The sequence below is a fragment of the Mobula birostris genome, chromosome 8 (genome assembly GCF_030028105.1).
Source record: "Mobula birostris isolate sMobBir1 chromosome 8, sMobBir1.hap1, whole genome shotgun sequence".
Taxonomy (NCBI): domain Eukaryota; kingdom Metazoa; phylum Chordata; class Chondrichthyes; order Myliobatiformes; family Myliobatidae; genus Mobula; species Mobula birostris.
The window spans coordinates 18,190,624-18,207,416 of NC_092377.1; the positions used below are offsets into that span (position 1 = coordinate 18,190,624).

Here is a 16,793-nt window from a genome sequence, read left to right on the forward strand (position 1 = left end):
TCACAGAGGGGCATCGCTACAAAATAGGAGGCTGCTCATTTAAAACTGAGGCATGGAGAAATTTCTCCTCTCAGAGGGCAGTGAACCTCTGGAGTTCTCAGCCCCCGAGGGTGGTAGAGGCCGGATCGTTAGATGTATTTAGTAGGTGGAGATAGATAAATATTTGAAAGATGGAGGGATTAAGGGTCATGATGAATGGGCGCAGAAGGATTAAGGGCAGCATGGATCGGTCATGAGCATATTGTATGGTGGGGCAAGTTCAGGGGTCAGGTGGCCTACACCTCTCCTGCCTCCTTGTGTTCTCACGTGTTACAACAAAAGAGGCATTTTAATTATGCAGCGTCCAGCTTTAATGATAAAACTCATGGGGGATGCTTACCTCAACTTATTTAGTTCTAAGGACGTGTAACTCACATGTTAATAAGCATGGACTTCAGCTCTTTAAAATGATCAACGGGCAGCACTGTAGGGCAGCTGGTTGAGTTGCCTTGCGCAGCACCAGAGACCCGGGTTCAATCCTGCCTGCGGGAGGCCGTCTGGTCTCCGTGGGTTTCCATGGTCCTCCAGCTTCCCAAAGACATGTGAGTTGGTGGGTTAATTGGTCAACGTAAATTGCTCCTAAAGTGAGTGGGTGGTAGAATCAGGAGGATTTGATAAAAATGTGGGGAGAATAAATAGAGATTAATGTAGGATTAGCAAAAATGTTGATGGTCGGCATAGACTCTGTAGGCCACAGGGTCTGTTTCTGAGTTATATCTCTTTAGGAACTCCGAAATGATGGTTCTGAAGGTCTGACTGAAAGTCCCGGACCAGAAATGTTTCCTTTCCCATTGATGCCTCTTGTTATCTTGAGTGTTTCTGGCATTTTCTGTTTTTATTTCATATCTCACATAGGGAGATGGGACAAACACAGGCAAATGGAACTAGCTCAGGTAGACAACCTGTTCAGCATGAACGAGCTGGGCAGAAGGGCCTGTTTATGTGTTATATAAATCTACACTTACCCAGTGTCTGCCGTTTCCCCTGAGGGGATATTGTTCTGTTATATCTTATTCTCTTATAAATTCATTGAAGTCAACTTGTGGAAAAGCAAACTATTCTTGTTTTAGGAAAATCTACCGTTTTGTTTTGAGAAGGTTTGAACTGTGGACTTCATACCAGCTCCTTTTTCCTAACTGAAACAGCCCCTGACAAGCGCTGATGTGTCTGTTGGTATGTGGGCCTTTGCTTGCGGCAGCTGTCATGAGCTAATTCTGAAGTGTTAACCTCTCACTCATGATGTGCTTTGAGAATTGCAACAAGTTTTGTGCTGATTCACAAGCACTGGCAGCCTAAAATTACTCTTTTCCGTGTGATACTGCTGGCACTGAATCCCCTCTCCTCTCCTTGCTCTGGATTCCCTGGTGTACAGCAGGTTTCATGCAGGAACACATGGATGTGAATAAAACTCGTGCAGCTCCTGACGCTTTGCTTACCATGACTGGATTTCAAAGCTGGAATGCAATCGCACCAGCCGTCCCAAATTCCTTCAAAGAGTCTGGTTCGTGGCAGCTTTGGATCTGTGTGCTGAAGGACAATGGGGGTAGGACTGGCCTCTGGCACTGGCTGAAGGACAACGGGTGGGTAAAACTGGCCTGTGGCACTGTGGCACTGGCTGAAGGACAATAGGGGTAGGACTGGCTGAAGGGGAATGGGGGTGGGACTGGCATGTGGCACTGGCTGAAACAGAATGGAGGCAGGACTGGCTGAAGGGGAATGGTGGTCAGACTGGCGTGTCGCACTGGCTCACCTCACTGAGTTATGAGTATTTGTGGAGTCTCACAGAATTATACAGCACAGAAACAAGGCCTTTGGTCTAACTCGACATGCCAACCAAGATTCCCATCTAAATTAGTCCCAGTTGCCTGTATGTGGTCCATATCCCTCTAAATCAGGCATTGTTAACCTGCAGTGGGAGTCAATAGACCGCAGGGGACTCGTGAACTTGGTTGGGAAAAATCTACATATATATTTCCACTAACCTCTAACTGAAATTTGGCATTTCCTTCAATTGTGCATGTAGGCAACAAACCACAGCAGTTTTAGCAGTAGGTGTGACTTTGTCACCAATAGAAATCACAGATATTTTCATATTTCATTACAGTTATTACAAATATCACAAAATATCATTTCCGCTCATCACTACTTCGGAATTACGGTAGTTACAGTATTAGGCTCGCTGCTAGATTCCACATCGACTACCGTATCACAAATTTGCTTTTTTAAAATATTTTGATAACTGTATATCAATGTAATTGGTTTCTTTTGTAATCTTATGCATTTTATTTTATATATTTAAGTACATTATTCTGAGAAGGGGTCCATAGGCTTCACTGGTCAACCAAAAGGGTCCATAACATAAAACAAAGGTTAAGAACCTCTGCTTTAAGACATTCCTTAAAACTTTCTTCCTGGACAACAAAATTGGGAGCATGGAATAAGCCTTTTGGGCCTGTTCTCCCATTCCCTACCATTGTTGCCAAATTTCTGTATCAATATTATATTGCTGCTCTATCCCTGTATTATTTAACGCCTTTTGTGTCCAGAGAGCTGGGACTCTTACGCTCAAATGTATCTTGAAGTGACTTAGTGTCTAAATTTTGTCCGACTTTCTCTTGGTTTGCTTTACAAATGTGGTCAGCATGGTGATGTGTTGGTTAGCAGAATCACTTTACAGCAATCGCCAAATGGTGTTCGATTCCCGTCACTGTCTGTAAGGAGTTTGTACGTTCTCTCTGTGACTGTGCAGATTTCCTCCTGGTGCTCTGGTTTCCTCCCACTGTCCAAATACGTACCATTAGGGTTAGCAAACTGTGGGCATGCTGTGGTGCTGGAAGCGTGGTAACATTTGTGCACTGTCCCCACGACAATCCTTGCTGATTAAGAACCCCCGCTCTAAACTTTTCCTTTTCATGAAACTTGTGCAGATGTCACTGAAATGTTGTAATTGCACCCGCCTTTACCACCTCCTCTGGCAATTCTTTCCATATACATAAACCACCTTTGGTAGAGATGCATCTCCACCCTGCCACCCTATTCAATGTCTATACACATCCATTTTCTGTACATTCTCATGCCTATCTAAGCCTTCTAAATGCCTCCATAGCATTTGCTCCACAACCACCCATGACGGCGTATTTCAGACACCCACTACTCTGTAAAAAAACTTTTTCCTGCACACCTTCTTTGAACTTGCCCCCTATCACCCTATAGTATTAGACATTCTGACCCTTGGGGAATGATAATGGCTGACAACTCATTGATGCATCTCCCATCATCTTCTGCTGCTTCAGAGAACCCAAACCAAGTTTGTGCAAACGCCCCTCTCTCCACATATCCTCTAATCCACCACCGTTGAACATCTCCCATACCCTTTCCAAAGACTCCATACCCTTTCTAGCAATATTCCAGATGGGGCCCAACTAGATTTTTATTAAGCTGCAAAATAACTTCCTGGTTTTTGAATTTGAAAGCTCAACAAGTAACTTCAAACCTCTGTGGGCTGAGTGGATGCCATTTAGACCTTGAAAAGAGTTTTTGTCCCCGTGCCTTGTAGGCAGTGCAGAGAACACTTGAACATTAGAAAGTTTTTGACAAGAACAGGCCATTTGGCCCAACAGAGCTTGCCAAATTCCTGTTTACATCACGTGTTGAAATGACTATCAAGTTCAGATTTGAAAGTCTCGAAGGTACTACTCTCAACTACACAACTAGGTAGTTTGTTCCATGTGTCCATAACTCGCTGTGTAAAGAAATGTTTCCTGATGTTAGTCTGACATTTTCCTTTAACCTGTCTCCACCTATGGCCCCGTGTCCTCGATGATGGGTTAACTTCGAAGTAGCAGCTGGCATCCACTTTACTTATACCCTTAATAATTCTGAACACTTCTATCATGTCCCCTCTCATTCTACTTCTACGTAGGACAAAAAGATTTAATTCTTTCAATCTTTCTTCACAGCTCATACCCTGCAGACCTGGAATGAGTCTAGTCACCCTTCTCTAGACTCTGTCCAGTGCCTTCACATTCCTCACACAAGGTGGAGACCAAAATTGTACACAGGATTCAAGGTGTGGCCTCACAAACGCATTAAACAGCTAAAGGAGAATGCCTCTTGACTTGAACTTCACTGAGGCATTATGTAGTCCAACATTCTATTCGCTCTTTGGTGCGCTGTCTGGATGTTGCTAGTGATGAGTCTACTAGCCTACATAAATCCTTCACATTCAGTACACTTTCAAACTCAAGACCGCCCCCCATTGTATATTTATATCTAATATTTCTACGTCCTATATGGTAATACTTTATAATAATGAAGGTTCAAAGGGTTGATTTCTGAGATGGAGGAGGCTGGCTGATAGATACTGAGCAACCTGAAGCATAGCAGAATGAGAGGCAGCCTTACTGAAACAACTTATATTCCGAGTGTGATGCGAACAGAATATTTCTTCTCCCAGTGGGGGTATCTAGAACGAGGAACATTGTTTGAGAATAAGGGGCCTATTTAAGGCGGAGGTTAAGAGGAATTTCTTATCTCTGAGGGTTCTGATTCCGTGGAATTCTTTTCACTGGAGAGTTGTGGAGACAGACAGACCTTTAATCTATGAGGGACTAACACAAACAACATGCTGGAGGAAACCAACAGGAGAGGGTAAAGAGTGGTGTTTTGGGCTGACAACCCTTCATCAGGATTGGTGAAGCTATGAGGGAGTTGAGGGGTGTGGTGTGGGATGAGTGCAGTGCTGAGGCTCAGGTGGGATGACCCATGACCCTACTGAACGGTGGGGGGTGTACAGGGGGTCAAATGCCCTCTCTCTCTCCCTTCCCTGATGTTATACATACATACTATCAATGCTTGACAAGTGCCAGAACAACAAACCCCGTGGCTTTCTAGAAGAGCCGATCTCTTCTGCATTTGGGAGAGCGGGGAGGGAAATTCCAAACGGGAAAATGGTATCAAAATGAAACTGATTTAGAGAAGCATAATTACCCTTAGCTGCTTGACCTGTGGGTTAACAATACTCGAGAAGTGAGGCCATTAAGGAAAACAGAGAGTGAGCTACTGGGATTAATAAAAGGGAGCAGCACTGACAAACAAGAACAGCTAAGGAGGCCCAGTGATTTGAGCCATCGCCCTGTTACAAATAGGATTACGTCCCATTCTGTGTGGAAAGCACATATAGTACGCTGGAATTGAGGATGATCAGGACGAAAAGGGACGAGGAGAGCTGGGGGGCACAAATTTAACTCAGAAGTTCCAAAAATAATCTAGCGAAAAGCTTCCAGTTTTTGTGATTGAAACATTACCACGCCTTAATAACACATGCTTACGTTCACTGCTGCTGCAGGATTTTGCTTGTTCTCCAGACTCCCTTTAGGCAAATGTTAGGATGTAATCACTGTTCCATTCCATTGGCACTGACACAGTTCCTCTGTGATGTACCGGCGTGCAGTTCCAAGCCATGACACCTGTGCTTTCCTTTCTTTTAATGAACATCCCGTAACTGACCTGCCACCACCAGGCTCACAAGATCAGTATATCATCGACAACTTTTAACGCAGGGGCTCCCAACTTGGGGTCCGTGGACCTCGCGGATAATGGTGGAGGTCTAGGGCATAAAAAAAGGTTAGGAACCCCTGGTGCAACGGGAGGACGTAAGGAGCAGGAAAAGGCCGCAAAGCCTCTCAAACCTGCCGCACCATTCAATATAACCATGGCTGTTCTGTTCCAGTTCTTATTTCCTCCTTGTACCACTTCTCCACAGGACTGCAGCACAGAAAGAGGTTCTTTGACCCATCCGGTCCGTGACGACAGTTCTTTTCTGCCTAGTCTCACCTACTCGCCCCTGCACCATAGTTCCCTTATCCACACCCCTCTTATCCATGTACTTGTCCAAACTTCTATGAAATATTGGAACTGAACCTGCACCCTCCATCTCCGGTGTCAGCTTGTTCCACACTACCGCCAGCCTCGAGTGAAGCTTCCCCTCAGACTGCCCTTAAACATTTCACCTTCCACCCTAAACCCTAGTCTCACGCAAGCTCAGGGGTAAAAGCCTACATGTGTCTATACCCCTTATAATTTTGTATACCTCTTTAAGATCTCACGTCACTGTCCTACGCTCCAGGGAATAAAGACATATTCGACATTTCTCCATCAATCAGATCCTCAAGACCCAGCAATATCCTTGAAAATTTTCTCTGTACTATTTCAAGCTTTTTAATATCTTCCCTGTAACAGGTCACCAGAACAGCATGCAATACTCCAAAGTCAACCTCACCAACGTTTTATACAACTTCAACATAAACATCCTAACTCCTGCTTGGATTTGTGAAGGCCAACGTGCTTTCAAAATGTGATCTTTCAAAAATGCATCTGTTTCCTCTTTAAATACCTTGAATAACTCAGCTTCCACTAACCCTCTGGGGTGCTGAATTCCAGAGATTCATTACTGTATGAAAGAAGTTTTTACACACCTCGGTTTTAGTGACTGATCCCTTAATCTTGTAGTTATGTCTCCCTCGTTCAAGACGCTCCCGCTAGTGGGACTATCTTGACGTTTACTAAGCCATGCCCTGAACCATCTCAGACACTCATCAAAGTAACAATTATTTCATTCTCCTTTACACTCGTGTACAGGAAATAACATTAAACGATTTTAATTAGTGTAGGTACAGGAGTGGAACCCGGTGTGGTCTCCGGCTGCTGGAGCCCATCCACTTCAAGGTTCAACATGTCAGAGATGCTCTTCTGCACACCACTGTTGTAACGCCTGGTTATATGAGTTACTGTCACCTTCCTGTCAGCTTGAACCAGTTCTCCTCCGATGTCTCTCATTAACAAGGCATATTCACCCTCAGAACTGTAGCTCACTGGATGTATTTTGTCTTTTGCATCATTCTCTGTAGAGACTGTTCTGTGTGAAATTCCCAGGAGAACAGAAGTTCTTGAGATGCTCAAACCACCCCAGTCTGGCACAAACAATATTCCACAAAGTCACTTAGATCACATTTCTTCCCCATTCTGATGTTTAGTCTGAACAACAACCGAACCTCTTGACCATGTCTGCATGCTTTTATACATTGAGTTGCTGCCACATGATGGGCTGATTGGACACTGGCATTAATGAACTGGTGTACAGGTGTACCTAATAAAGTGGCCACCGAGTGCATATTTCAACGCGATCACTCCTCACTCTTTCAAACTCCAAAGAACATGGATTTACCTTCCTTAGCTGCTCCTGGTCGGACAACCCTGTCATTCCAGGAATCAGCCGAGCGAATCGTTTTTGGACCGCCTCCATTCCGAAGGAAGGAGGCCAGAATTCTGTACATTCTCCATGTGTGGCTGCAGTGGCACCCTCTCCAATTGTAACAGCACATAACTTCACACAGGGAGCGGGCATCTCCCCCTAAAGTCCAGGCCAGTGCTGGCATTCCTCATGAGTTGCTTCCCACCTTTCTTCAGTTCACCCTGTTCAGAGTATCCTGGCAAATACTTGTATCTTATTTCTAAGAAGGTTTAACACAGAAGTTTTACTGACTTGGCTGCGACGCTTCTTAACTTCCGTTCTATTGACTTCAATGGAATGGAATTTTGGCCGTAGGCATGATTGGTGCAAAGTACTGAGGACAAATTTATTCAAATTCCCTGATCAAGCCACACAGCTGCATATGTATCTATCTACCAGAGTGGGCAACTCTTCCTTTATAACAACAGCATCTGACTGTACGCCTCCGGATTATCAGCCTGCTCTAAGAGGACCACAACCTTCTCGTAGGATTTGGAGGCTTGGTTGCCTCAGTGACGTGGAGAGCTATGCTGGCTGGAGTCAGGGCCTTGTGCTTTGGATTCTTGGTAGCGTCACCCATGCCAAACAGCTCAAAGGGTAGAGGACGGACTAAGGGTGGTCCACTGGTACTCCAGGTTTGGGGGTTCAACCCAGTGGCATAAAAGGCAATAAGGACTGTCAGCCTTGGGATGATGTGGACGTTCCTGCCTCTGTCCATTACTCTGCAAAGGATCTGGGCTCAGCCAGACCACCAAGGATGGCAAATTTCCTTCTTTTGTCACTTTCAGTAGTTTCTGGGTCTGCATCACTGATGTTAACCATTTGTTTCTTTGGTCACTCCGCTGGGTCAGTGAGATTCCAAATCATGTCTCCAGATCACCAGTCCAAGCCCCTGAACACCAGGCCTATTGACTTAAAACCATGATGCTGTAGAGCATGAAATAACAGCTCCGATCTCCAGGCTGGGCTCCTGGACTGGCGGCATTCTGATGGAGGAATAGAAACCTGGACTAACACTTTCAAGAAACACCAGAGATTCTGCAGATGTGCTTGTAACACTCTCAACACTTCTCCGGTTCTGCAGAACAGATGGGCCTGGTATTTGCGGGATGGGGCTGCTTTGTGCATGCAGCAACACACAAATACAGGCGCATAAACTAATGCAGGCATGCAGCTCCACAGATAAATCCATGCACCTGAACACCCGCCCCCACCCCGAAACAAGCACTCACATTCACAAAGTGATCCAATTATCGCCAGTTTTCCATGTTACCAGCTTCCAATGAGAATTACATTCTCACTACCACAACTAGAGGTACATCAACGATTAACCATAGAGCACAGATCACAGGGAAATAAATCTAAACTATCTCTTTCCTTGTTGCCTCAAAGCAGCCACCTGCTAGGCGTGAATTTGAAAATGTACTCGAAATGTTGTTGTAAGATCCCTGTGAAAACATACATATCATTCCAAAAATAACTTTTCCTTTACTGCTCGCATTCCTCAGATTCCTGATTTCCCATCTGAAGCAGGGGATGTCCTACTTGAAGCAGAGCTGCCTGGTTTTAGCAAAATCGTGGGTGCGAGCCTGCAGAAATCAAAGGGGCTGTGTTTCTACTAATCCTGTCGCACAAGCACTTCCTAGGCTTGTATATGTGTGCACATGTGTGGGTGTGTTAGCTTGGGTGAGACCAGAACCAGAGGAGATAGGTTTAGGGTGAAAGGTGAGATATTTAAGGGGAACTTCTTCACTCGAAGTGAAGATGTTTCCCCTCAACCAGCCAAAGTGGTAGATGTGGGTTCAATTGCAACATTTGAAAGTTTGTATAGGAATATGGATGGGAGAGGTAAGAGCACTATTGTCCAGCTGCAGGTAGATGGGACTAAGCAGAAGATGAGATCGTGGGCCAAAGGACCAGTTTCTGTGTTGTAGTACTCTATGACTGTGTGCATGTACACAAAAGTTTGCATGTACTTGCACGTGTGTGCATCTTGTGTATTTGCATGTGTTTATGAGCCAATGTTTGCTGTTTGTGTATGTGCGTGTGTGTTTCTCAGTGTCTGTGAGTGTGTATCTGCTTTGTTACCTGCTGAGCTTGGATTTGTTGTGCTCCGTGTTGTTCTGCCGAGCATGGTGGGCGAGTAATGTTGGCATTGGTCTGTGTGGTGACTCTTGCGGGCTGCCCTCAGCACATCCTTGGGTGGATGTTAATGCAAGTGACACGTGCCACTGTATGTTTTGATGTACACGTGGTTAATAAGTCTGAATCCGCTCTGTGCGAGCAGAAGTGATGAAATGATCCTATTCTCTGGTTTGGAAGCCCTTGTGTGTTGCATGTCCCTCACCACTCCTCTGTGCACTTGTGCACATGACAATAAACCCAACTTCATATCAGACTCTCTGAAGCTACTGATGGAGAGCATACTAGCTTCCAAGAATAATTGTCATTACCGGCACAGCAAGAGCAGACCATTAACTTCTGGTAAGGCGGCTTCGAGGGGGTCAACCAAAGGTGTTACTGTCTTCTTAAGGCCCTGCTGATCATTAAGAACTTACAAGTGCTTCAGGTCCACCTCTGCTCGTTGGCAGAGGAACTAAAGGCGTTGGAATTGGTGAGAACCGCAATGCCGCCTGCGACAAAGAGGCATCGGTGCGCAAAGGAGGTGTGCAGTTTAACAGAAAGAGATCATTTTGGTCACCTTCCTTGATCACACGACCCTCTTAGGCACAGGCGGTGTGGAGTGCAGCAAGTCCAATTAGTTGATTTATTGGTGAATGGTGGGGAAGCTGCTTGGCCTCTGCAGTAGGTAGGACTAGGCCTCAAGCTGTGGTCTCGCCTGCTTCCAGTTGCTCAGGGGGAGGCACTGGAGTCGGGCACTCCACTGGAGTGCTGGAGGCAGTGTGGTGCTGCCACTCATTGTTCGCTCAGCAGAAGATAAGCTGGATTGTGTTCAACTGTAGAATGCTGCAATATTCATGGACTCTGGGACTTGGTGTTTTTTTGTGCACCTGTATTTTGCTGCTGTCTTATACAGGCTAAATGTGCCTTGTGCTGTGAATGACTGTGTTTTGCACCTCAGCCCTGGAGTAATGCTGCTTTGTTTGGCTCCATTTATAGGAATTCGTGTCTGGTTGAACGACAATTAAACTTACGCACATCGCTATCACATTGGTGCACTCATTAAAGTACGTTTCCCGATGCTGCACTCACAAGCACGCTGGATTTCGAGAGGTCCCTTACCCTCGCAGACCGGGCAGCACTCGCCGGGGATCTTCACTGGGTTCAGGCAGCTCTGTCCGCAGGCGGTGGCCATGCAATGGGGCTCGCCGTTCACGCACTGGCAGAAAGTGCAGTCATCCTCTCGCCAGCGGTCGCCGTGTGCCCGGATCTGTCCGTTCGCGTAGCAGCCGGCGGGGTTGTGGATCGGGTAAATCGGATCTGTGGGGTGGCGGGAGAAAGGAACAACAAAGGTTAACCGGGACGAGGTGGTGGTCCGACTGCTGGGGAGATGGGAGGGGGAGAGACTAGCGCACAAGTTAGTACTTCATACAGCCAGAGAATGGAAGATTGGGGTTCAATTCCCACCACTGCCTGTGCAGAGTTTGTATGTTCTTCTGTGGCCGTGTGGGTTTCTCTAGGCACTCTGATTTACTCTCACATGCCAAAGACGGACTGTTAAGATTAGCAAGTAACAACCATGCCATACTGGCGTTGGAAGTGTGGTGGCCCCAGCACAATACCTGATGCAAGACAACGCATTTTACAGTGTTTCGACGTTGTGACGTAAATGTGACAAATAAAGATAATATCTATCTTCACACGATCTATCTTTTATATTGTAACTTGCAGTAGCTTATTTTGTATTGCACTTTACCGCTACACAAACAACCAGATTAGAACCAACCGTGCCACAAAATTCAGTCGCAGAATGACGGAGCAATGAAGCAGGCCACTTCTCACGTCGACTGAGCCAGCCTGATAGTGCACTGGTTACCACAATGCTTCACAGTACAGTCCACCGGGGTTCAATTCCCGCTGCAGCCTGCAGGAAGTCTGTTCGTTTCCTCCAGGTGCTCTGGTTTCCTCGCACAGTCCAAAGGGGTACTGGTTGGTAGGTTAATTGGTCATTGTAAATTGTCCTGTGATTAGGCTAGGGTTAAATTGGGAGATCGCTGGGCGGTGAGCTCAAAGGGAAGTTATCAATCAATCAATAAATTTGATGACATATACAGTGATAAACCTGATTCTGGTTCTGGTGATCGGGATTAGTATAGATGGGTATGTGATGGAAATGTACCTAATTCTGTGCTCTAAGCCTCTAAGAAGGGGCATGTTGGCATGTTATACTGATACATACATGACTGTCCTTAACATGTTCACGGGAAGGCCCCACTATATATGCAGGTGTTCGCCGTTCTGCAAGACAGTATAAGCAGCCTGTCCCAACGCACGGCTGATCAAAGTGGAGATGGTTCCGAGTGCCAGTCACACACAGGTACATCCCAGCAGGGAGCACTGTATCCAGAGCTGATCATGGACAAGAGCTCTAAACGCAGAATTACACAAGTAGTACAGTGTAGAGACAGAGAGTGCCAATGTTAGTGCTCCACATGAGCCTCGATACACTCCATCTCAGAGGCAATGAGGCTGACGGTAACAGGCTGGGCCATGCCAGCACACAATAGCGTGGATCTAGGCTGGAATGCAAGGCCCTCTGATCCACGTAACCTGGGGCAAATCTTCAGCTCAGACTTATTAACGTGTGTAACTGTGGCTCAGTCTAAAACTGTCTGACGAGGCACGGGTCAAGCTCAACTTGGCACTGGACTTATGGCAGTCCTGCAGGACTGACTTGCCTCAGCTGCATATAAAACAAAGCTGCTGGCTCAGTAAGTGAAAGGGTTATGTTCCCCTCAGTGCCATGGTCAACATTTGTCCCCACAGCCAACACAGCAAGATGATCCGGTGATCAACACATTGCCTTTTCTGGGATCTCGTAATCGACCAGTTGACTACTGTGTTCCCTGTCATAGTCATAGTCGTACTTTATTGATCCCGAGGGAAATTGGTTAATGTGGCTGGTCATAAAATATTTTGGAGCTTTCTGAAGTTGTAAGTGGCACGATGTTAATACAAATAAGTAAGTGCCTTCAAAACCTCATCATCACCACCCCATTGTGACGGGCAGTTTAATACACGGATCGCTGACCCGCTGGTGCCAAGTTCTTGAACTGATCTGAGAAACCCGTAATTCTGTCTTGGACTTTCTTTCCCTTAACTTATAATAACAGGAATTGGTTTGTTATTCTCATGTATACCGAGAAACTTGTCTTGCGTACTGTTCATACAGATCAAGTCATTACCCAGTGCATTGAGGTAGAACAAGGTAAAACAATAACAATGCAGAATGGAGTGTAACAGCTACAGAGAAAGTGCAATGCAGGTAAACAATAAGGTGCAAGATCCTAACGAGGTAGATTGTGAGGCCAAGAGTCCGACTTATCTTAGTAGGGAACTATTTAATATTAATAATGACCTATTTTGCTGCTGCTTATGAGAAGGGACGGGAACTTCAGGGCTGGATGTTTCTATTGTTCTACAGGGTTTCTTTGTTTCGTGGAAGTCTGTGAAGAGGATGAATGTCAGGTTGTAAACTGTATACATACTCAGATATTAAATTGCTATATTGCTGTATTGCTATATTCATGCTCTAGTTTTGGTTGGTGCGGCTGTAATGAAACCCAATTTCCCTCGGGATCAATGAAGTATATCTATCTATCTATCTAAATGTACTTTGAAGCCTTTGAGACTTCTAACAACTGCAGTGTCGAAGTCATCTTTGAGCCTGGTGGTACATACTTTTAGGCTTTTGTATCTTCTGCCCAATAGGATTAGGGTAGAAAGTGACAAAAGCCATGTTAGCACGTACCACCTTGCTAACGGACAACATCGTTATGTTTATCTTTGATTATTTTGTAGGTTAGGTACAATTTATGTTAATTTGTGTAATCTATGTTGTCATGTTTGTACTGCACTGTGCAGCTGCTGTTTGAAAAAACAGCTCATCTTCGTGGCGTCTGCACCTTGGGTGTGTATGCCCATGACAAGAAACCTGCAGTCCATAGACTCAAGAGATTCTGCAGAGGCTGGAAATCCAGAGCAACACACACAGAATGGCGGAGGAACTCAAGCAGGTCAGGCAACATCTACGGAGAAAAATAAGCCACCTACGTTTTAGGCCAAGGCCCTGCATCAGTCTATTTATTCTCCTCCATTGCTGAATTCCTCCAGCATTTAGAGCGTGTTGCCTCAGATGCAGCCTGTTCTTAATGCATTGGTTTTAATGGGAAGGGTTGCGTTACGAGGAGGCTGATGTGTCGCAGGCTAATTCGGGTTGATGAGCGGGTTCTCCCAGCAACCCCCCCCCCAATCCCCTCGTTAACCGCATTCGGTCACCGAGCCGAGAAGCAGGAAGGGTTACCTTCACAGACTGGGCAGCACTCTCCTTCGGGCACGTAGTACCTGTCACAGTGCAGCTCGCCGCACTGAGCCGAGAAGCAAATGGAGACGCCCCCTTGGCACCTGCAGAATCGGCAGGCATCCATCCGGAACATGTTGCCGTCATAATATTCCACACCGTTGAATATACAGGTGGGCTTCGTCTCTGCAGGGACACAGCAAAATAAATCAGCTCTATCAGAATCTGTCACAAACGCACTTCAGGGAAAACTGGATAAACACAAAGGAATTCATATCGGAATGTAAGGAATGTCATGGAAACACATCATGCAGGCACCTCCGGCTCATGGCAATTCTTTCATTTTAAGACCATAAGTCACAGGAGCACAACACCACCGAGTCCGCTCTCCCGTTCCAGCACGGCTGATTTATTATCCCTTTCAACCCCATTCTTCTGCTTTCTCCATGTAGCCTTTGACCTCTGCTTTAAATATACCTAATGACGTGGTCTCTACAGGCATCTGTGGTGAATCCACAGATTCACCAACCTCTGGTAAAAAGAAATTCCTCCTCATCTCTGTTCTAATGAGACATTCTTGTATTGTGAGGCCGTGACCTCTGTTCCTCGGCTCTGCCACTATAGGAAATATCCTCTCCACGTCTACTCTGCCTGAGCCTTTCAATATTTGGTAAGTTTCAATGAGATCCCCCTCCCCTTGCCATTCTTCTAAACTCCACTGAATACAAGTCCAGAGCTATCAAACACCAGTCATGGGGGTAACGGGACAGAGGGGCTGGATGGGGAAGGGTAACAGTTGTCGTGGATCTCATGTCCTTGTTAAGCCGTAAGGAGTCACTGGATTTATGGAGGGACTGGGTCCTCAGTCAGCTGGAAGCCATGGCTTATGAGATGTGGAGAACCCAGTAAATGGGTCAGTGAGGGTGAGTACCCTGCTGGTCTCTCAGCCAAGCAAACTCCCACCATGGGCAGGGCTCAGAATGCTGGAACCAGTAAAGAGTAAATTTATGCACAAGAAATTTGTGCACACATGCAACATACACACAATCACATATGCAACACACAATCACGCATGCAACACACACACAATCACATATGCAACACACAATCACGCATGCAACACACACAATCATACATTCAACACATACAGAATCATATATGTAACACAATCACACACACAACATACACACAATCACATATGCAACACACAATCACGTATGCAACACACATGCAATCATGCATGCAACACAATCACATATGTAACACACACATCACGCATGCAACGCACATAATCACGCATGTGACACACAATCACATATGTAACATACACACAATCACGCATGCAACACACACACACACACACACACACACACACACACACACACACAATCACGTGGTGTGTTAAAGGACGAGGGTCTCGGTGCATTAAAAGGGGACTGGGGTCCAGTGCGTTAAAGGAAGCTGGTGTCCGGGTATGTTAAAGGGAATTGGGGTTCCGGTGCATTCAAGGGAACTGGAGTCCCAGTGCGTTAAAGTGAACTGGGTCTCACTGCATTCAAGTGAACTGATTTCGCGGTGTGTTAAAGGGAACTGAGGTCCCAGTGAGTTAAAGGGACTGGGGTCCTGGTGCATTAAACGGGACTGAGATCCCAGTGAGTTAAAGGGACTGGGGTCCTGGTGCATTAAACGGGACTGAGATCCCGGTGAGTTAAAGGGACTGGGGTCCTGGTGCATTAAACGGGACTGAGATCCCGGTGAGTTAAAGGGACTGGGGTCCTGGTGCATTAAATGGGACTGAGATCCCGGTGAGTTAAAGGGACTGGGGTCCTGGTGCATTAAAGGGAGTGCAAGAACCAGGACACAGATGTGGTAAAGAGGATATGGAAACCGGGGCCCCAGGGAAGTATCTGAGGCCCTACTGTGTCAATGGGAGATGGTAACTAGAGTCTTGGAATGCAAAATGGAGTGAAGGAACAGGTGCTTTGTGTGCTTCAGTGAAATGGAAAATGGGCCCCTGGTTCAGCAGAAGACAAGTCACAGAAATCTGAAGCCAGGGTAATTCAGTGCCCCAGTAGCAAGCAGTAATACATGATGCATGACTGCATCGCAGGATTCAGCTCAAACCGTGTCATTAAGTTTGCCAATGGCACAACAGTGGTTGGCCTCATCAGCAATGATGATGTGTTGGAGTACAGCGAAGAATTGTAGTAGCTGGTGGATTGGCCTGAGAAGAACAGCCTAAGCCTGAACATGGAAAAAACCAAGAAAATCATTGTGGACCTCAGGAAAGTGCAGATGAACAACCCCCCCCCCACCACCCCGCGAATACACGTCTCCTCCGTACAGAGAGCTGACTGCACCAAGTTCCTGGGAGTTCCCACCACAGATGACATCACCTGGTCCCTTAACACCTCCCTGAACAGGAAGGCACAGCAGCAGCTCCACTTCCTAAGAAGATTGAGGCGAGCGAGGCCCCCCCCTTCTCCATCTTAACTGTGTTTTACAGGAGCACCAGTGAGAGGGTCCTGACAAGCTGCATCTCCATCTGGTACAGGAGCAGCCCAGTATCAAACCAGAAGTCCCTACAAAGGACTGTGAGAATGACTGAGAGGATCATAGGGGTCTCCTTACTCTCTACTGGGGACATTTATCAGCAGCACTGCATACCCAGGGCCCTTAGTATTATTAAGGATCCCACCCATCTATCCAACATCCTCTTTGACTTGCTACCATCAGGCAGGAGAACCCGATGCATAAAAACAGGAATGGTCGGGATGTGAAACAGTTTTACCTCAGGCCATTAGGCTTCTGAACTTCAGGCCACATCGTATTCAGAGTGCCACCGGTTAATCTGTCCCGTACCTTACAATATTTAATTTATTCATTTTTGTTTATTTATTTATGTGTAATCCATCTGTATATTTCATCCTTACTTTCATAAATTATCGCGTGTTATATGGTTCGGAGAAACGTCGTCTCGTC

General features: G+C 46.1%; 1 protein-coding gene across 2 annotated transcripts in view; it reads right to left on the reverse strand.

The window, feature by feature from the left end:
- The window catches only part of crim1 (cysteine rich transmembrane BMP regulator 1 (chordin-like)), a 287,358-nt gene that overhangs the window by 92,032 nt on the left and 178,533 nt on the right, over positions 1-16,793 (reverse strand). For both annotated transcript variants that reach the window (XM_072264867.1, XM_072264866.1), the window contains exons 6-7: positions 13,815-13,997; positions 10,574-10,771 (exon numbers count right to left, since the gene is read on the reverse strand). In XM_072264867.1, the coding sequence (XP_072120968.1) occupies positions 10,574-10,771; positions 13,815-13,997 (381 nt within the window). The remainder of the gene's footprint in view (positions 1-10,573; positions 10,772-13,814; positions 13,998-16,793) is intronic.